Here is a 22,574-nt window from a genome sequence, read left to right as displayed (position 1 = left end):
ACGACGAGTCTCTTAGTCGGGAAGAGTCTCTTGGTCAGCATGAGTCTGCATGTCATCCTATTGATTGGACGATCGTAAGAGGCCATGCTGTTAAGTTCAAGATTAGAGGGCAGGGCTCGAGTGGCACTTCTGATCAGGCAGGAGTAAGCTAGGCTGAGGATGCGGCTCCACGGGGGAGGAGGCGATCGCAGTCCGCGGACACGGACTGGTTAATCACATCAGCCCAGCCCGGGGGCCCTGTTGATACTACTTTAATACCCAGCTACGGTGGGCACGTAGCAAAGGCTATATTTGAGGGATCGGAGCGCACCCCTCCGATTTTGGAATGTCGTGCTCGGAAGAAAACGTTGGATTCAATCATTAGACTTCAGGACATGTCTGATGAATTGTACAGGGTGTTACCTGGTACTCCCCTTGGTCGTCTGCCGTATATAATGCACCAGCACATCGACAGTGCTCTCATTACGGCATTTGTGGAAAGGTGGCAGCCTGACACCAACACCTTCCACATGCCGTGGGGGGAGATGACCATAATGTTGCACGACGTGCAACGCATCTTGGGAATTGGCATTGACGGTTCACTTCCCGTGCAACCGTCTGATAATGAATGGCAGCTTGGCCTGGCCGGCCTTTTTGGTATGCCATTGTCGGAGCTGCGTGCGAAGGGGCACTTCACAAGCGGCAGCATTAATGTTGGTGCACTGTTGCAGCTATGCCACCGTTCTCAGTCTATGGATACTCAACGTACCGCCTACTACATGGCTATAGTAGGTTCCACGTTGCTCGTGGATAAGACTAGAGTCGGGATGCGTCCTCACCCTGTTGTTACTGTTACCGCTGATCAGGCTGACATTGCTTGGGGTGCAGTGACGCTTGCTCACATGTATCGCCAACTGGGTATGGCGACAAGGACTGGGTGCAAGACTATTGCTGGTTGCCTGACACTGTTGCAGACATGGATTTACGAGTACTTCCCAGCCTTCCGCCCCCATCCGCGTCAAGCTGACATGCCGAACAAGACAAGGGCAGAGATGTGGTCCCCGCCGAAGCCAATCCGCGAGCTGAGCAGACTGATAGACTGTAGGAGCATACTGGATGCCATGACAGAGGCACAGGTTTTGTACATGACTTCAAACTTAATTGTTTAACTTGTCAAGGGCAGAGATGTTATGTTGATTATGTATTATATTCATTGTGAGCAGGTGGAGTGGACTCCGTACTTGACTTATGATAGGTCTTTATTGAACGAGCACCCACGTACCTCCTATATCGGTGGTATCACCTGTTTCGATATCGTGGAGGTCTATTTGCCTGAGAGGACAGTGAGGCAGCTCGGTTTTGCACAGGAGATTCCCTCGGCTCCGCTGAGACCTACCCAAGCTCTGCGACTAGCACAGGGCTCCTACTCAGTTACATTCGCTTCTTCTTGTATGTTTACGGAGATGTGGAGTAGGTTCCCTTAGTGTGCCCGCGTAGTGGAGCAGGCACTGCGTCGCGCATCGGTTCCATCAGAGGCTGCCCCGGATTACGTGGACTGGTTTAGAGTGTCTTCCCACTGTTTTCTCATCCCAGGTGAAGGACCTGCTGCTGCGTTTGGTGCTGCGGATAACAGAGTCGAATATGTTAGTGTTCCTAATTATGTATTTTATTTTTATGTTTCATAACATGTATTGACTTTGCAATTGTCTGGTTTTACAGTTTGCTGCTGAATTTCCAACTCGACTTGCACCATTGCTCAGGATGCCAGCTATTGCTCAAATGACGCCTCGGGAAAGAGATGCTGCTGATATGTATTTAGAGGATCTTAGAGAGTTGTTTTCCGAATGGCAAGAGTGTAGAGGGCGCAGCCCCTAATAGACATTTACCTGTTTTGTAATGCATGAACAATTGTTGTATTTAATCTTTATGTATGAACAACTTTTTAATCGTTTGAACAATTGAATTTTATATAAACACTATGGAGAATCTAAATTCACCGCGTCTTCGGCGGTGTTATTATGCTGTTGTCGTTGTATGTTGCACATTCTACTCCAAAGTGATATCCTATTACGATATTGTCTTTCTAAATCTGCACATGAATTGTTAGCTGCTCTCCAATTTTGTTGGACTGGCGGCAGTGGAGATGAATCATCGTTCATTAAAAGCTGAACATAATGATTCCCGTTTACCCAAAGAATATGTATAAGTTTATTTACGCCATGCGTTCCCCCTGTTCTTCTTAAAGGAAGCACTAAACAATTGTACATTGGATGACCATCCGCAGAGCCATAATACACAATTGCTATGTTTAAAAATGTTGCTGCAGAATACAGTGTTGTCACTTCCAACCAGTGAGCGTACGGAGCAGGTCCTTTATTGTGGGCACCAACTCTGAATATAGCTTCCTCCACCGAATCAGCTGATAAATATAAGCGTGCATATTGTTCTCTATGCGTTTCCATTTCCAAACTCATTGCACGTCGTAACAGAGGCCATGCTTCCTCACCCCCTAACTCTGTGGCGGCAATAGCTCTAAATCCACAATTACCGTCACCTATAACATCAATCCAATCAAACAGATATGGCGGAAGAATAAATGGAATGTGATCTGGCCACGGAAAAAGTGAAAAATCACGACCTGCTGCACCATCTGAAAAAATAACAATATATCATTACGCCAATATTGATATAAAACATATAAGATTAAATGAAAAGATATAAAGGTACCTGATAAGTTGAAACTGAAGTTAATTCCAACTGACGATTGATGCGACCGGCTGCTTGATCTACCACTGGATCTCCCGCGTGATGATGATCTTGATCCGCGACCCCTTCAGGACGATCTATTGTACTCAAACGCACTTTTGTTTCTCCTCAAGGTTCTGCTTGTCATTGGTCTTCCTTTCCTCGGTGGACTTGCTTCGGGCTCAGGTATGTCGTCACCATCGGGGTGTAGCTCATGTTCAAGTACCTGAGAGACGCGTCGTAGTACTGAGGGGTCGGATTTTAAAACTTCATCCACCAACGATTGAAAGTACTCTTTATCATTGGCGTTTGCGTGCCGTACTTCTTCGTTGGCGTCTTCTTCTGCATCTAAATACTTTAACGTTTTCCGAAACGGATGTATATCGTCCAAGTACAAAGCACCATTAGACCTGATAGACAAGTAACAGTAACACGCGCATGGTAATCCGTGGGTTTTTTGAATGACACAACCGCATTTTTCTAAAAGACAACTGCCCAGGGTTAACATCCGGTTGTGCTCCATCATCAATAGTTCCAAGGCATATATAGAAACATGACGATACAACGGTCGTAGAAAATTTAGTCGCGACGTCCTTGAAATGGAATTCTTAGATTCCTCAAGAGCTTGTCTTATTTTTGATTGTTGATTTGTAATTTGTGCGTGCGCCCTTTTAAACAGCGTATCGAATGAGCTATTACCGCTACCCAAGTAGTACTTGAAGGAAGAGTGTTGACTTTCAACTCTACTGGTAGTCTGGTTACCCAAGTGCAAACAATCATTCGTCCACGCACGCACAAATTTCTCTTTGTGAGGAATCCATGTTCCTGCCAAATATCGCACGACTCTCCGGTTCCTAGTCGACCAAGTGGACACAATCCCTTCCCATCTGTTTTCAAAATCGGCGATCGTCATACTGTTAACTAAGGGGTTCCATTTTGTTTGCCTGAATAACTGGCCCTGTTGATTTTTCTTGCCGCCACACAATTTATCGACCATGTTCTCCACGTCATTGCCAATATGCCATACGCATAATAGATGTCGTACATCTGCATTAAACATAAATTTAAAATTAATTCAGAAATATATAATACATAGATCGACGATAATTAATAATTAAAACATGTTTACCTGGAAAGACAGCATGAATAGCTGCAGACAAACCCTCATCCCGATCCGTTACGATTACATCCGGCGTCTGGACTGTCCCGTAAATATCCCTCAACCTCTCCAACACCCAAGAATAAGACACAGCCGCCTCATCTCGCATCAAACATAATGCAACCAAGAAATTATGATTCGTTGGCGTCATTCCAATGATTTCGCAAAGGGGCCACTTTTGCTTATTCGTTTTGTACGTTGTGTCTATCAACACAACATGGGGCCACGAACGTAGCATCTGGATAGAAGTTGGATTCGCAATCAATAATCTAGTCAACTGATCCTCACTATCCAAGTCCCTCCAAACTACATAATTATGCTCCGTGGCCATATACAGACAGTGTTGAAGAGGAGTCCTACCATCCATCTCTTCTCTCCTGATTGACTGTCTCTCATTGTAAATTTGATTCATACTAGCATAAAAACGAGGAAAATTTCTTCTAATTGAAGACATTATAAATGCTGGTTGCATGCCAGTTGCACTTAGATCTCGTATGTGCTGCCTGATATCCACAGTCATCCTATTTACTCTTATTTGACCATCTATGTACATGAAGAACGGGTGGTTATGTATTCCTTTTTCACCAGGAAACACTCTAACCGTCCAAGGTCTTTCCTTTGGGTTACGACTAGTTCCTAAAATCATAAATTTACACCCACAACCCCTACTTTTGGAACCTGGTCGGGGAGCATTGTCTAAGTTATGCAAATCAACACTTCTTTTATCGTAACGGTGACATCTTAAGTACAGACTCACTCTAGAACGCCCTTCTTTTTTTTTATATGAAGCACGTGTAAATTGAAATCCAATTGTTAGTGCTATCTCATTAGCCCAAGTATGTAAATCATCTACAGAATCAAATTCTCTATCGGTAACAAATCTATCAGAATAATCTATATTATCTCCTAAATTTTCTAAGTCCTGCAAATAATAATTATAATAACATTATCATAATATATCAAAATAATAATAACTTAAAAAATAATTATTTCTACAAAATAATTATAATAAAATACCATTATTATAGCACAACAATAGATTAAAATAAAATAATTTAATTAAACAAAATAAATTTTATAATTCGAAGTTAAAAAAAAAAAATAGAAGTCGCACAAAACGTGCAACGCACAGTCGCACGTTTTGTGCGACTTCTATTTATTTATTTATTTTTTATTATATTCAAATACAAAAAAAAATAAAAAAAAAATTTGAAGCAGTCGCACAAATCGTGCGACTGGTTTGTGCGACTTCGTTCCTATTTTTTTTTTTTTTTTGCAAAAATCGAATCGATTAATTACTTACCGGATCGTTATCATGCACGTCTTGGTATGCCATTGATGTTCGATCTAGAGTTCTAGCTTGTTTAACTTTACGTATTGTTTTTAGAGAGTTTTTAGAGAGAAGGTATCGTGTTTGAATTCGAATATACTACCATAAAGCCTCTGAAAATTCAATATATATATAATTCCGATAATAATGTTATTAAGCGATAACAATGTTATTAAGTGTCATTTACATTTCTTAAACATTTTTTAACTTAAGTGGCATTTTTGTAATTTTTTTTAATCTAGGGGTAATATGGTAATTTTGTTAGAAGGGGGGTGGCAATAAAATGAAAAAGGTGGCGACAAATAATAATTCCCTAAAAAATTTCCCCTCCAAAATGGTTAGATGATGTCATTACACTAGTGATATTACATCCTTCATTTCAAAATACTTTACAATTATTGACACCGTTAAGTGTTAATCCTTTAAATTTATTTTGTATATTGCAGTTAATGTAACAAAATATAGTCAAGTAAAATCATGTTTGAAAATAATATTAATTTTTTATAATTTAGATGTGAATAATTTAATACATAAATAATGAATATAACAAATTAAATTACATAAAAAGTCAAATATAGCATTTATAATAAAATAAATATAGTATGATTTTGGAATCTCAGTTTGAAAATATTCACTATTAATATGGAAATTCATGTGGTAATCCTGAGGTTTTGGGTTTTCCACGTAATAATCAAAACTTTTACAAAATTCATGCGGTAACCCTGAGGTTTACGTAATTGTTCCACCGTGACGTTTTTGCACATAAAAACGTTAGCAAACGTTAATTTTGAAGCTTTAAGGCTGTTGTATGTCTATTTATGCAATTCACCATTTCAAATTCCATTGTGAGTCGCATGAATAAGTGTACAACAACCTTAAAGCTTCGAAATTAACGTTTAGTAACATTTTGCTAATATTTTATGTGAAATTTCACAATGAAATAATTAAGTAAACCTAAGAGTTTTACATTATTATTAACTATTGGATTATTATTAACTTTATTGGAAATCTCATTATCCAAAGTTTTACAAAGTACTATAGAATTACTTTACAAAATATGTATACCAGAGTTTTACAAAATATTACTCCATTCGTTTCTTAATGAAATTTGCATAAGTAATATTTTTATAAAGTTAGTAAGAAACATGTGGGCACCATAAGAAATATAAAAATATCAAAGTGAAGTTAGTGGAAAATATGTGAGGACCATAAGCATTATTAAAATATTAAAATGAGTATGAATAAAATTATTTTTGTCTAAAATTTATGATATAAAGGAAAGATATTTTATTTAAATAACAAATGAAACACCCGAAATGAATTGTGAAAAATTCTTTAAGGAATGGAGAGAGTAGTATAGTAGTACCTTACAAAATTGCACTAAATATAATATACATGCATAATTTGTTGATGGTAATTAACGAACAAAGGCCAAATGGTTATTTTAATTTGTTCGGTGATGGTAAAGAATAATGAGCATTGTTTAATATTGTAGGATGATTTCAAGGTAATGTACTATACTAAATTGCAAGCTGTTTTATCCACCATCAAAAGTGAAGTTCATATTTATTTTTATTTATAATAAAGGTCCGGTTTTAAAGGTATTCAGAGTAGTGGACCGTTTAGGGCCCTCGAATATTAACGGTGTTATTTAGGTTCGATTCCAAATAACACTTTTTAAATGATTTTTTATAAAACTTTTTTATATTTAAAGTAATATAATATTACAATATATTTCGTTTTGAATTATGTTTCTTAAAGTGAAAATTTTTTTTATCTTTTAATTTAATAAAATGCCGTATTTTAAAAGACACTGTAAAAATAAATAGGGCCTCCAAAATTTTTATTCCGCAGCTAATTTCATTGAGATGATCTCTACATAAAATTATCATTTTGACCAATTTAGATGAATGTTTGGAGGATATTTTACTATTAATGTATTATAGTTTTGTTTTTATATTGCATTAGATTTGTTGAGATGATTTATATATAATATGCATTGATTTGGATTTACTTTTATTTGTAATATATATACTCATATTTTCCTATTGGCTACTTAAATTACTAGTAATATATGAATACTTTTTTGTCCACATTTATATTATTAGTGTGTGAAGTGTAAGAAATAAGAAAACAAAATATTTTGATTTTATTTTTATTTTATTCTAGAATATTATGAATTTAGTTTTTTAGGAAATTAAAATATTATGTTATTTTGTTTCTATAGTTTTAGTTTCTATCTTTGTATTTATAGGGATATTTTTCTTCTACTTTGAGGATAAGAAAATTGAACGATTCAAACTTAAACCTCAAACTTAAATTTTTATAATTAATTCCTACATGGTATCAGAGCCATGAGATTTACTACAGACTAACACAAAAAGAAACACAAAAATGACCGACCAAACTGAAAATTCAAACCCAAACAACCAAATTGTCACTGGGGATCATCTCCTCCAACTAATTCAACAACTCAAAAATCCATCACCAACCCCACCACCCCCATCACCACCACCACCACCACCACCCACCAAGTGGTACCGATTACCCAAACCGGCGGCAAGGCTCAACTCGCCACAAACCCTCCTACAACCTGCAGCAACATCAGATCCAGAAGAAACTAAAGATGAAAACGGACAAGATATGTCATCATGGGCTTTTATGGGTGTGTCACAGCAGCTTTTACTGCTACCACCAACAAAACCCAGTACCCGTCATAACCCACTCCCCTAAAACCCACAATCAAGAACCCTTAAATAAAAGTCTAAAAATCAGATACCAAAACTTACTTAAGAACCCATAAAAAGTCCAACAATCGACATCAAATATCAAGAATCAAAAATTGCAACCTATGAATCAGACATCTCAAACCATCACCAAAGTCGACACACCAAAACCAAAAGAAATATCAGTTCACCAGCTCTGGGTGACCGCCACCGAGGCACCAGTTAACCGGCAGTGTGGCCAACCCCTTTAGGAGTGTCGCAACAGGTTCAGAAAAAAGACGTGAAAAAAGGGAGAGGGAGCAGAACGCAACAGAGAAGGGAGGAGATAATGGGGAAAGGGGGAAGCATAAACTTACCAAAATACACCTGTATATAGAGAGACAACAATTGAAAAAACTTAGAGCATCCTTACTCATGACCCAAAAAAAGTCATCTTATTATTTCATAACTTTTCTCTCTTCTAAAAGTTCATCTTTCAACCTAATTTTATTAACAATAACCTCTTTTAAAAGGTTATTATCCTCTCTTTCTTACTTTTTTTTCTATCCCACCATAATTTATCTCCCTTAATTTATCTAACATTTATCTTTATTTTTTTTATAATAATATTTTCATGTACAAAGTTAATATAATTCTTTATTTGATTAAAATAGATCTATTATTTTATAATTAAAAAAAATTATTCTTTTAATAAAACTAATATTTTCTTAATAAATATAAATATAGACATTAATAATAAGTAAGGAAAATTCGTTAATTTCAAATAAAGATTACAATGCGCATACATAAAATAAACACACAAATTAAAAAACTAAAATTTTAAATGATACATTAATTGCGGTTCCCTCCAAACTTTTGCCAGATATTTTCAACCAAGTCAGCTTTTAAAGATAAATGTGTTTGTCGATCTTCAACATCATCCTTATTTGCCAAGTAACGGTTGATATCAGCAATTCTATCTGTGTAATACTCAAAGTCATCATTTAATCCACTTGTACCTTCCGATGGACCTTTTGGGCGATCTCCCATGAACTCTCTACCATCAACATAGTGTGTATATGTATCTCTTTCATCTTTCCACTATCATATTATGCATAATTATACAAGAAGTAATTATATAAGAGATTCGTCCTTCATCCAAAGTAAGTGAGGGCTTTCTAATTATTGCAAATCGAGCTTGCAATCCCAAATGCTTGCTCCACATCCTTTCTTGCTGCTTCTTGATGTTGGGCAAATAACCTTGCTTTTGCTGTTTGTGGATCAGTAATAGACTGAATAAAAGTAGCCCATTTAGGATAAATGCCATTAGTGAGATAGTAAGCCATGCCGTATTGATTTCCATTCACCGTGAAATTGACAGGTGGTGCCCATCCTTCAAACAAATCAACTAAAAGAGGTGATTAATTTAGCACGTTGAGATCATTATATGAACCTGACATCCCAAAAAAGGCATGCTATATCCATAAGTGATGATCAGCGACAACTTCAAGAATTAATGTTGCAATACCAGCTCGGCCTTGATATTGCCCTCTCCATGCTGCTGGGCAATTCTTCCACTCCCAATGCATGCAATCAACACTACCAATCATGCCAGGGAATCCTCGTTCTTCACTAAAGGCCAATAATCTCGTCAAATCTTGTGGTGTTGGTTTTCTCAAATAATGTTGCCCAAATTGGTTGATTATTCCCTTTGTGAAATGAGTGAGTACTTTTCGTGCTGTGCTTTCGCTAATTCGGAGGTACTCATCAACCTGATCAGCAGCCACCACGTATGCTAGCATACGAAGAGCTGCAGTACACTTTTGTAAAGCACTTAGACCTTTTCTACCAGTTGCATCAATGTTGGTAGTGAACCATGGATCGTTGTTGGAGACAGCTTCCATTATCTGTAAAAATACATGTTTCGTCATCCTAAACTTACGTCGAAACAATCGAGAAGAATTTGTAGGATTTTCAGCAAAATAGTCATTAAATAGTTGGGAATGACATTTTGAATGGTCTCTTTGAATTCGATATTTTTTTTTGGTTCTCACCCTTGGTTGTAGTGTTGAAACAATAGGAGGAATAGCGTATTGAAAGGCATCATCAACCATATTATTTATTAGTTCATTCTGTTCATCAGAAGATGAAGAACTTGAAGTGGATGAGGCAAAATTAAACTTAGAAAAACTCATTTTGAAGTTGTACATCCAATTGAATGTGGATGTGCATATATATAATATTATGCATGCCAAAAGGTGATGAAAATGAGAAGACTCATGCATGCCAAAAGGTGATGGAAAGAAAAAGACTAATGCATGCCAAAAGGTGATGGAAATGAGAAGACTAATGCATGCCAAAAGGTTATGAAAATGAGAAGACTAATGCATGCCAAAAGGTAATGGAAAGGAAAAGACTAATGCATACCAAAAGGTGATGAAAATGAGAAGACTAATGCATGAAAACCTTACATAGTTAAAACTTCTTTTTAAATCATTACATAATTAAACCATCATTAAAAACAATACATAATTAAGACATTACATAACTAAACCATCTACTGAAGATTGTAATTCTAAAAGTATTGTCCAAGTTGAACCATCATATCAGCTTCCCATGGCTGAAGAGTTTCCTTTTTTGCTTATTGATAGATCTCCTAATTCATTCGATATTCTTCCAATTGAAGCTGTTATTGTTTTCGGGCTTCTTTTTGTTTTTGAAGTTCTGTCTTCTCCTTCATAATTTCTGAATTAAGTCGAAGAATCACTCCAAATGCACTCAAAGCTTGAATTGATTGATCTGCAACCATTTTCAGTCATGCGAGCCTTTCCCTTCTTCACACCCTCGGGGCGAGTGGATGATCCTCCTTGAGTTTCACTTGTTGGTGTTTCAGAATCTTCTTCCGTCCTTGATCTTTTCCCACTACTTTCACTACTAACACCATCGGTTGGTTGTTGATCCAATCGTTTTTCTTGATTACTTTTTACCACTTGCTTCCACTTGTTATATTTTCCTAAAATTTTCCATTGCTCAATCAAGTTAAAGTTACCGTGTTTTCTTTGATGGATTAAATGCGCTTCTTTAAGCACATCTTCGTCTCTCGTGCCACTTTTCTTCCTCCTAAGAGCCTCGTCATAACTTCCAGACCACTTCAAACATGCTGGAGCAACTCTACCCCAACAAAATTTAAGCATGTCGGCGGTTCTTCGTGGGATCAAATGGGGTCATTCCATCCTCGCTACTTCATAAGCTTCCTTAACTTTTTGCCACCTCACTCTTATCTTTGGGTTGGTGCTCACAATTGGATCTGTACTTGTGTTCATGACTGAACATATGAGAGCAATATCTTCAATCAAATCCCAACTTTTCTTTGAAGGTATAGGGGCTTCATCATTAGGATGTTGTTGAGATGGTTGAACCAATTGAGTGAAGCTCGGTGGTGAACCAAATTGTAAAAGTAGATCTTGAAATGATGGTTGGGTCTAGAGACTAGCATCAACATGATGAACAAAATTTCCTCCATCTTCACCATATTGATCATCTTAATCATTTCCTTCATTTTCATCATCATCATCATCATCATACTCCATCTCATTTTCGTCTAAACTTTCACCCCTTATCGGAGTTGAATAGTTATCAATATTAGAGCTGACATTGTGAGATTGATGATGGTGGTGAAGCATAGTTTGAGAATTTTGGGTATTTTGAGGAACATAATAAGATGAATTTGGGATATTTTGAGAATATAGTAAGAAGAATTTGGAGTATTTTGAGAAAATGGAGGATTGAATGGAGGATTTTGATAATGAATTTGAGCACTTTGATTGTTAGAAGATTTTTTTCTTGATTTTTTTTTTTACTTGGATTTCTTCCATAATTTGGGTTATTTGAATCCATATTTTTTTTGGGATTATTAAAATGATTATTTTGGTATTTTTTAACAAAAAAAAAGTAGGAAAATAAGAAGAAAATATGTAAATATAAAATTATGTCAAAAAATATCAATATGAGTCTCATTTTACAGATCTCGAAAAAATATGACCGTTGGTATAATTTTTTTTTTAAAAAAAATTAATTAAATCCGAAAATAGCCGTTAATTACATTAACGACTATTTTTTGGCAATTAATCAAAAGCAACCATGTGGGTTTGGTAGATGACACGCGTGCCAGGGAATGCAGGGGGGAGCTGCTGGTTTTCATGGACCAATACGAACGCGACACATGGCAATGTTTTTGAAAAAAAATGAGTGACCGTTCACTTGAACGGGTCACGTGAAGACCTTCTTTGGTGATCTATTCCCCAATCCACCTAATAAAAGATCACCATTTTTATTATTTTTTCCCTTGTTTGGACATATGACCCAAAAAGAGATCATCATCATTGATGCTCTAACAATCTGAAATTACCAATCCCCACCCATGTGCTCCAATCCAGATGACCTAGGAGCTCAATTACCCCACTTTCCCAAATTTTTTTTCATCGTTATTCTCTAAAATAGCTAGTCTCTTGAGAGACGGTCCTCAAGCCTAGCCCATATATGTTGTCAGTCTAATTTAAAAACAAAAAAAAATTAAAATCCCAACAACAGTTTGTGAGTTTCAAAAAACACCTTCCACATATTTCAATGAACATCATTAACCACTCTTTTTGGAAACTACCTAGGTAATTATTATGCTCTAATCTCAATAAAAAAAAACTTTCATATTATCAATGAAAAGTAAATATTAAGATTCGAATATAATTTCATCTTGAATTTACCCTCAATCACGTCTATAAAAAAAACTTCTTTATAACTATTTGATAACTGATTTTTAAGCCAACTTACATTATTTTTAATGTCAACTTATGTTATATATAATCCCAACATACATCATATTATATGTCAATTTATATAATATATTATTCATATTGACTTTTTAAAGACTTTTTTATGAATATTTGATAACACATTAAATTGAATAATTAATACCAACTAAAAGCATAATTAATCTCAACTTATATTATGGTTAGTGCAACCTTAAGTTAGACTTAATGTCAAATTACATCAGAATTAATATCTACTTATATCAGACTTCATACTAACTACAGCTGACTAAATGTCAACTTCATTCAAACTTTATGGCAACTTACGTCGGACTCAAAACCAACTTAAACATTCTTTGTCAACTAAAAATACATCATTCTCTGTAAGTTGGCATTAAGTATGATGTAAGTTGGCGTTAAGTTTGATGTAAGCACGCAATAAGTCTGATGTAAATTGGTATTAGGTATGATGTAAATTGGCATTAAGTTTGATCAGTGGTGGATCCAAAAAAAGAAGTGAAGTCAATAATGAAAAAATTACAATCACTAGTGAATTTTTGGACCTTGAATTAGAAAGAAAATGTGATTCGAAAGCAAGTTTTTTGAAATATCTATCCATTTGCAACTCTACAATACACAACAACCATGAATCATTACATAATTTACATTAGTAATGATTCATTACCATATATATTATTAATCATTATTGTCTATTGATAATTCTAATTTCAACATCAAATTTAAATTCAAAAATCCAATTTATGCCAATAAATTAAGTAACTTACCCAATTTAAAAAACCCTAAAATTAACAATCCTAATTATGTAATTGCAAATAAAAAATTAATATGAAAAATTTCATCATCATTCCAACATTAGAAATGGATTACTTCAAATTAATTTGATTAATTTCAACATTAAGATTAAATGACAAAAAATTGTAAAGTAAAAAGAAAAAAATAACCTTAAACAAGTGAAATCATAAATGGTCCAACAAAAGATAGTGATGTGCAGCGCGGTAGCCGGAAAGTGGAGTGGTGCTGCGGTGGACGCCGGTTGCCGGTCATAGTCTCACATAGCCGATAGAGGGTTTGGGTCTTTGGGAAAGGCTTCGACATTCACTGGCTCTACTCGCTGCTGCAGGTGCTGCCCGCTGGGCTTTTACTTTCTTTGGGGATTGGGGGTAATTAATAGGGGCAATAAAAACAGAAAAATAAATTCATGAATGCTATTAATAAGTTTTGTACATGGGTCTATGTTGTGGGAGATGAGAGTACTAACCCAAATCTATTAATAAATTCAGACCTAATAACTATTTATATCAGATTACATCCAATTTACATCATATTGAATACTAACTTATATCAAACCCAATACCAACTTACAATAGATATAAAGCCAACTTACATTAGACCAAATGGCAACTTACATCAACTTAATGTCAACTAACATCAGACTCAATGTTAATTTATATTAGACCTAAAAACATCAAACTTAAAACCCACTCATATAAGAATTAATATCAACTTACATCAGACTGATGCCAACTTATAACAGTTATAATGTCAACCTATAACATATATAATGTTAACTTACAATAAACATAATCCCAAATTTACGTTAGATTAATTGCCAACTTACATCAACTTAATGTCAACTTACATCAAAGAGAAAATAGGTCGGTCTCTAAACGAAAAAAATAATTACAAGAACAATGATAAATATGTCAAAAATACCTTTAAAAAACGAAAAAAATGAATCAACAAATAAATGGATCAAACTTATTATTTACCTGTGAACGAAGAAGAACAGAGAATATGAAAATATGAAAAAATTAATCAAACTTTTTAATTCAACACGTAATGGTTGGTCTGAATTTTGAGAAAATATGAGAAGAGAAAGCTTGAAGATGGAATAGGAAGAATAAAGGGGAAGAGGTTAATGAATGAATAAGATGATTGACATAATTAATGCACAAATAATGAGGTAATTTTTTAAAACTCACAATTTTAATTTTTAATGAAAACCCAACCTTTATTTTTTTAAAATTATATGATATGGGCTGGCCCATGAAAGATGGTCTCTTTGAGAGACCGTCTTTCATGAGAATTTGTGTCTCTAAAAAGACAAATGTTACAACCCATTTAAAGTCACGCCCCAAAATAATTAAATCTAATCACAATTATTTAAACTCTTGGATTTTTGATTGCGGGGCAACCCATACTATAACCTTTGATTCTTGTGATATTTTATCTATTGACCCCACCACCCATACTCATATTAAAATTGCTAATGATGATATTGTCTGTGTGGATCGTGAAGGCCCCATTGCCATTTCATCGTGTCTTAAATTAAACGATGGCCTTGTGATTCCAAATTTTCCATACAAATTATTATTCATTAGCCAGCTTAGAAAGGAACTTAACTGTACTGTTCTCATAACCGCCCATGGTTGTGTTGTGCAGGATGCCTACACCCAGAAGATCATTTGTCATGGTACTAAAAGTGGCGGTTAGTACTACTTAGATAATCCTGGATTGGTTCTCAGGGGGAGTTAGCTTTCTCGTTCTAGGCTACAAGAAACTTTGAAGGCAAGTTTGGTTTCGGTCATCCCGAGACTAAACTTAAGGAGAAGTATAGGAAATAAGGAAACAAAATATTTTGATTTTATTTTTGATTTTATTCCAGAATATTATGAATTTGGTTTTTTAGAAAATTAAGACATTATGTTATTTTGTTTCTATAATTTTAGCTTCTTTCTTTGTATTTATGGCAGTGTTTTTTCTCTACTTTGACAATAAGAAAATTGAATGATTCAAGCTTAATCCTCAAACCTAAATTCTTATAATTAATTCCTACATGAAGCACTCAAATTTAAAGATAAAGTTTATCTTTATTGTCTAAACTTTTTATAAAAATATTTTTTATAAAATATTATTATATGTTTTGTATTTGTTTTTCAAGTGCGTTATATAAGTGAAACAATTAGATATTAAATTGATAAGTCATTTTTTAATTTTAAAAAAATAATATTATATATTGTATAGGCATTAATTATTCTCTTTAATTATTGAAAATATAAATATTATGTTAAGATTATTGGCGATTTGAGTAATTAGGACATAATTAAGAGCATTAATCAAGTATGTTAGTGTAAGCAAGAAGAGCACCAAGTACTAGATTGAGATTGGTTGAGGAAAAGTCACATTCACATTGTACTTCGTATAATGTATTCATATAGGTTGTGTGTATGCTTGGAGTGTCAGGCTTGGCCTTGTAGTGTATCCCATTCAGAGGGAGGACAAGGTGTAAAAGTATTGAGGGACCATAAGACGTGTGGAAGAGACAAGAAATCAAAACAAAAGTGCTAGCCCAGCACATGCTCGTTCGAACAGGCCACCTGCTACACTCTTTGATCATTGCTACCTCGTTTTTCTGTTTAGTGGTGTTGCTTTCCATTATTTCCCCTACTTCCTCTATAAATACTCGTACATACCCTAGGTTAAAAAGTATGTCTAAGTCTCATTTATAGAACTCCATATTGCTTAAGTATTCTCCCTAATTAGCTCCTCTCATCCTACACATAACTTTTAGTGGTGATTTCTTTAAGTTTGTATTCCTCCTTTAGGCCTTGTTTGGTTTGAAGGAAACAGAGGGAAAAGAAAGGAAAGGATTTAAAGGGATGAAAATCCCCTTGTCTAGACAGCAAAAAGGGAGGGAGAGGGGTTTGAAAGGAAGATGTTTGGAGGGATTAAATCCTTTAATTTTGTTAACATTAAAATCTCTTCATAAGAGAAAAGATTTAAAAGGAAAATAATCTTTCTTTCCTTTCCCTTCCCTTCCTTCTTAAACAAATAAGGGAGTCTTTTCCCTCTCTTTCCTTCCCTTTCCTTTCCCTTCTTTTCTTTGCCCTCCCCTTCCTTTCTTTTCTCTCCTAATTTGCTATCAAAATTAAACATAGTGTTAAAACACAATAATATTATCTTAGGATAGAACGGTAAGTGTAGCCCAAGATTGATAAACCACCTTAAATTCTTGTCTCTTTATTTGATTGTTGATTATTGTTATTAATCATATACTTGTATACTTAGTCCCTACAATTAAGACACATCATAAACACTTATTCAACTTTATATTGTGATTTTTGGTGAGTGAGAGTGCCTTTCCTTTCAAATTATTATATGATTACATTTATATACATGTATTGGTAGTGAGAGTATATCTTAATTGGATTCAAGTTTGTTATAATTGACTAGAAATGAGATAATTTAAAGAAAAATAATTTGCAAATTACAGTCTTAAAGTTTAGTATTTTTGCGAATCACAGCCTCAATATTTTATTTTTTGTGAATTACAGCTATCAAAGTATACATGTTCAGGCCAAAATACAGAATTCCGACCATTTTGGTGGTCGGAATTTTAGGTGAAGTAGTTGAAATTTTGTGTTTTTGGCCTGAACTTGTAAACTTTAATACTTTGGTGACTGTAATTCGTAAAAAATAAATATTGAGACTATAATTCATAAAAATGCTAAATTTTAAGACCGTAAAATAATTTAAATCAAGAGGAAATTTGAAGTGAAAAAAGAGTGAACCTAATTCAGAGAAACACAGATCCTCCTATCTTCAACAAATTGAAAGAATCTACTCCCTATGCACTTACATCAGCATAGCATGTCGACAACCATTCATTCAGATTTTCTGACAATATCATTTCCCCAACTCCCAACAATTCAATTCTAGCTTTCAAATACTGAATTCATACCTTAACTAATCAGTCTCCGTCTCACACTATACTCCGATAGTCAATTCTAGTTTGTTTGTTTGGTACTACTATTTGATGTTTCTACTTTTTTTATTTTAAATATTTTATCTGTTGTTTTTCTAAAAAAATTTTTCTTTTTTTTTACCTTATTTTTCTGACATAATTAACATTAATAATCCCGATTTTAATATTTTTTAACACTTATAATCTCTATATACTTTTCACTAACTATATTTTAACATTTGTATAATACTTTTACTTAAAATACTTACAACTAATTGTAAAATATTTGTGAGAAAATATTACTATCAATTTTTGGTAATACTTATAAGGATAATATGTTTTCTATTAATTTTATTTTAATATTTTTAAATATTTGCAATCCCATTACTTTTCATTAACTTTACATTATATATATTTATTAATGTTTATGATCCTACTTTTTCACTCTTAATTTTATTATTTAATAAAATAATATATACTTAATTTCCATAAACATTCGGTATAGAATGTCAAAATGTTCCTTATGGAAAATTAAATAGAAAGTGAGCGAGTATTTGTTTTCTCATGAGACAAAACCACAGTGCTTAAAATCAAAGGAATCAACCAAAAAGTGTGATATTGCTTATAAAACCCTAGCCCGTCTTATATGAGACCCCGTCTTATATGAGACCGTCTCACGGTGAGACGATCTAAAATAAGAAGTTTATAAGCTAAAAGTTTCTATTATTGAGCTATTTAACCCAAGAATAAGACATGTCTTACGGTGAGACCGTCTCATACAAGAATTTATTCAAAAAATGACCATATAGACATAACAGACTGAAAAATTCATAAACTAATACACAAAAGAAAATATAAAATTGCAGCCTAGACTTAAATACATCTAGCTAGATTATGACTGGGGTTAATTTATTCAAAACTTATTAATATTAAATTTAGTAACATATAACACAGAAAAATGATAGCCTAGCTGGTTTAGTACACCGATGAATGTTCTACCCACCATATTCTAATAAAGTACGCAAGGAGATATAACGCCATGACGGTATGGAGATAGAATTAGAAAAAGATTGGCTATGCAAAATCACAGTATGAAGAAGAAAAAGATAGCAAATTTCTGAAAATATACAATTTGATATTTTACTTTCATCAAGTACAATGTTTGTAGCTTCAAGCTACTGGTTACACATGCAAAACTTCTTTGTTTCTGAATTTATTATTTAAGGGGGGGAGAAGGGATGGACGGGTGACTGGGATCGCCTTCCTGCGTAGGTGACACAAAGGTTATTTACGACTACATGATACAGGAATGTCGAATCTACCTCAATTAGGGCGCCTCAAATTAGTTAAATTTACCGCCCATTCTTCCAAGTCTTCGTGCAACTCCAAAGATAACGGCTTTTGTTAGAAGCCCTTTGTCGAGACTACAAGCAAGGGCAGCTGCCCCGCCAAATATGAGGAGCTTTGAGACGTTCATCCCTCCTTGCTGCTTCTCTTGGGGCGTTGAAACTTCGGTCACAGACTGATCATCCCCGTTCAACAAAGCTGTCAAATATTGTGAGTCTACTTTCGTGGTGATATGGGCCATTTCGGCTTGGGGTGAGAGGGGTGCATCGCCAGCTCTTGCTTTCTGGTAAATTCGTAGACCAGGGTCGATTTTTTTGACGGCTCCCCACATCCCTTGTCGTACACCAAGTTTAGCTATTTCCCATGGAATACCCATGTCTTCGTGATGAAAAAGGAGCACTTCAACTGCTGTCATCTCACCCGTTCTCCTAGATTCCGCTGGTTTAACAATAACAACGATCTCAGAACCCTTATTTTTCACAAGATAGACAAGTAGGAAGTACAAAATACGAAACCTACCTGGGCGAATACACCAACTTGAATAATACAGATCCACGCGTCTCGGCTTGTCCTTTCGAGGCACGGAATTAGGTATTCCCTGATGAGAAAAAAGAAACACGAAATTATGGCGGCGTTCACATAGAGCTTCAAATAATGATCATGTGAAGATCCAAAAAAAAGGTGGTACTTTTCGATATAATAAATTCCGCTTTATTTTATGTCGCTCATAGAATTATGATCTTAGGGTTTAAAAGACTTGTAAACTTATGTGCTAGTTAACCAATCAAGGGTCAATCGGAATACGATCTTTTACATCACAATATCACATATTGGGATGTCAAGCTTTATAGTCTATACCTTTGTCACGCAGTAAAATGTTCTTTCACACTCCCATATCCTACGGCCAATTATGTACTCTCGGTCACTGCAGAAGAACGGAAACTGCATAGACAACCAGCAAAAGTCAGTTACATGCCATTAGATGGAGTTGATCCTCCACAATGCTTTACAAGGAAGTTTTTTACCTTGCGAACCCATTGCACTACCATGGTTCCAGTAGTACGAGACTCTTCAAGTGTTTTAGAATTTATGAGCATGGGGTCAAACGATGGTCGAAATTTATCATCCCAAAAGAAGTCTCTTACCATCTCGGGTGTTGCATCTTCAAAAATTGTACTACTACGATACTGAGGTGGACCGGTCTAGAAAAAAAAAAGCGTTAATTTACAATGTCTTAATACAAATCAAGTAATCAACAGCTGAAACCCTCGGTTAACTCACTGTAACATAATTCGCTAGTTAATTCGTTTTTGAATTCGTGATTTGCTCAAGTTTGCCCAAGAATAGCCCAAAATCGACCATAATTTGCCTTTTTCGATTCGCTATTCGTGAGGAGATTAATGAATCATGTGACACTCATCAACTACATCAAGTAAAAAAGCAAGAAATTTCGAGTTTGGGGGGTACTCTTTACCTCGGGGTCTCTCCGCCAAGCTCGATAGTTCATGGTTGGGGTGGAGCGATCCATCATTTGTATCCACGAAGGACCTCCATCTTTCTCCTCAACAAGCTTAAAAAGATGCACCATATCATCATTATCCACAGCAGGATTTTCCTTGCCTTTTATCTGTGATGACCTAAACAAGAACCAAAACTCCATCTTTAATATTCATACCCAACAACACAAAAGATGAATTGAACAACTTAACATGGACACATGGTAAACAAACAATCATCTCAAGAGAAACCTCCCATTAAGTCCTCAAATTATACAACCAAGAACTTACAATTTTATACAAAACTTAAAACAATTTCAACAAACTAATAATAACCAAAAACCCCACTATTTTCCACTAAGATAACCAAGACCACTATCAAAGTATATAACATTACACTAAGCTTCAACCATTAGCTAAAGCTGAGTTGGTTCCTTAACATGATATTAGAAGTCAACATAATAAAAGGTCTGATATTTATTCACTCCTCATTATAATTGGAGCAATGAAGATTATGGTTAAAGAGCCAATGTTACATCCACCCTACTAGATTGAAAAATTTCGTGCAGCCAGTGAGACCGTCTCACCGTGAGACGATCTCAAAACAAGAAGCCCATATAAGTTAGAAACATCTATTACTGGGCTATTTAACCTATTAACCTATGAGGCATGTCTCACGGTAAGACCGGTCTCATGTAAGAATTTATGAATTTCGTGTGAGCTGTGTGAGAGTATATAACATACATATGATTTTAGCCATTAGCTTAAACTTCTAATTGAGTTGATCCCTACAAACACTACAAATAGAAAGCACAAATAAACTTCTTGTTTAAGCAACTACAAGTCTACAACAGCAATAAAAATTTAATTCAAGAGCTACCCTCGTCAATAACACACAATTCTACAACTCACAAATTAGTATTAAGCAAAACTAGAAATATTTGAACTAACTTGATTACAATTCAATTCAAATTACCTGAAATTGGAGTCAACAAAAGTGGGTTTCAAAGCCAATATCTCATTATTTGAACTAATATCCTCACCAATTGATTCTCCTTTAGAATTTGAGAATTTCATGGTAAAAGGAGTGAAGCTTTGAATAGAAGGAAGCACTTTTGACGGAGAAGAAGGAGATAAAAATTCCACAAATTTGGACATTAAAGATTCAAACTTGTTTTTGTCCAAACTTTCCCACCACCTTGGTCTCCATACCCATCCAATTATAAGACCGACCAGAAAAGCAGTCCAAATTGGAGCAATAAAAAACATAATATCCACCATTAATCCACTTCTAATTGATGTGGGCAGATCAAATATTCCCCAAATTGCTTCAATTAATCCCATTTCAACCCAATTCCCAATAAATTAAGCAAAATTCAGAAATTATTTTCAACAAAGATCACAACTTTATCACCCAATTTCCCCTCAAAATTATAAAATTGGGGAATTTATTCATGGGGTTGGATTGTTTAATCAAATAATCCAAAACCCAGAACTAAAAATCAATAAAAAATTTCCCCCAAGCTCAAAAATTTAACGAATTGTGGTAAGGAGAGAGAAAAAAATGGAGATAAGTATGACACAGTAGAAGACCTAAAGAAGAACCAGAAGAAATCTTGTTTGGTATAGAATTAACTTTATATTCTTATAAATTCTTAGTACAACCATACACAAAAAAGAATCTGACAAAATGGAATTGGAAGGTTGAAGCGTTTAATGATTAAATTTAATGGTGTAATTTAAGTGAAGAATAAAGGATCCACCAAACAAGAATAAATAAATTATTTGAAAAGCCAAAAAAAATACCAATGAAAGATGTGCTGCTTACAAGCTTGAGTTAGTATATATGGAAATGGTGAAGTGTTGAAGATATATATAAAGTGTGTGGAACAATACAGAAATCCGCGGTTGAGGATGAGACCAGAGGCTGTGTGGGGGAGACTTTTTTGGTTGGTATTATTCACGTTTGTTTGAAAATTGAACTTTTGGACGGTCGGGTAAATAGTAACCCCGATTTTAAACCGATGGAGTCTTGCATGGATCAAATTTTCGTAAGAGACGGTCTTATTGATAGATCATCTTTAAATAGATCGACGTATTATATATTTTAAAATATTATAAGTAGGCATTAAGAATTATGTAAGTAGACATTTAAGATATTGAAAGTAGACATTAAGAATACGGTAAGTAAGCATTAAAAATAACATAAGTAGGCATTAATAATATGGTAAATAGGCATTAAT

General features: G+C 34.7%; 4 protein-coding genes across 4 annotated transcripts; 1 reads left to right on the top strand and 3 right to left on the bottom strand.

Annotated features, from left to right (window-relative positions):
- Positions 1 to 806: 806 nt before the first annotated feature.
- On the top strand, positions 807 to 1,854 carry LOC130805450 (protein MAIN-LIKE 1-like). The gene is made up of 4 exons (XM_057670223.1): positions 807 to 1,115; positions 1,203 to 1,428; positions 1,573 to 1,640; positions 1,699 to 1,854. The coding sequence occupies exons 1-4, from the start codon at positions 807 to 809 to the stop codon at positions 1,852 to 1,854; spliced, it is 759 nt and encodes a 252-aa protein (XP_057526206.1).
- Positions 1,855 to 1,955: 101 nt separating this feature from the next.
- Positions 1,956 to 4,793, bottom strand: LOC130805449 (uncharacterized). The gene is made up of 6 exons (XM_057670222.1): positions 3,854 to 4,793; positions 3,588 to 3,771; positions 3,042 to 3,134; positions 2,707 to 2,810; positions 2,245 to 2,629; positions 1,956 to 2,043 (listed from the first exon to the last, which is right to left on the bottom strand). Exons 1-6 carry the CDS (start codon positions 4,527 to 4,529, stop codon positions 1,956 to 1,958), a joined length of 1,530 nt encoding a protein of 509 aa, XP_057526205.1. The 5' UTR covers positions 4,530 to 4,793.
- A 3,328-nt stretch (positions 4,794 to 8,121) lies between these two features.
- On the bottom strand, positions 8,122 to 10,113 carry LOC130805448 (uncharacterized). Its single transcript, XM_057670221.1, has 4 exons — positions 9,447 to 10,113; positions 9,121 to 9,326; positions 8,799 to 9,019; positions 8,122 to 8,305 (listed from the first exon to the last, which is right to left on the bottom strand). The coding sequence occupies exons 1-4, from the start codon at positions 10,111 to 10,113 to the stop codon at positions 8,122 to 8,124; spliced, it is 1,278 nt and encodes a 425-aa protein (XP_057526204.1).
- An 8,489-nt stretch (positions 10,114 to 18,602) lies between these two features.
- On the bottom strand, positions 18,603 to 22,295 carry LOC130806891 (uncharacterized). The gene is made up of 6 exons (XM_057672117.1): positions 21,308 to 22,295; positions 20,310 to 20,472; positions 19,861 to 20,037; positions 19,694 to 19,777; positions 19,355 to 19,433; positions 18,603 to 19,273 (listed from the first exon to the last, which is right to left on the bottom strand). The coding sequence occupies exons 1-6, from the start codon at positions 21,673 to 21,675 to the stop codon at positions 18,831 to 18,833; spliced, it is 1,314 nt and encodes a 437-aa protein (XP_057528100.1). The 5' UTR covers positions 21,676 to 22,295; the 3' UTR covers positions 18,603 to 18,830.
- Between the last annotated feature and the right edge of the window lie 279 nt (positions 22,296 to 22,574).

This window comes from Amaranthus tricolor, chromosome 2, assembly GCF_026212465.1.
Source record: "Amaranthus tricolor cultivar Red isolate AtriRed21 chromosome 2, ASM2621246v1, whole genome shotgun sequence".
NCBI lineage: Eukaryota > Viridiplantae > Streptophyta > Magnoliopsida > Caryophyllales > Amaranthaceae > Amaranthus > Amaranthus tricolor.
The sequence above is the reverse complement of the archived record's forward strand: the minus strand, read 5'-3'. Positions and strand labels throughout refer to the sequence as shown.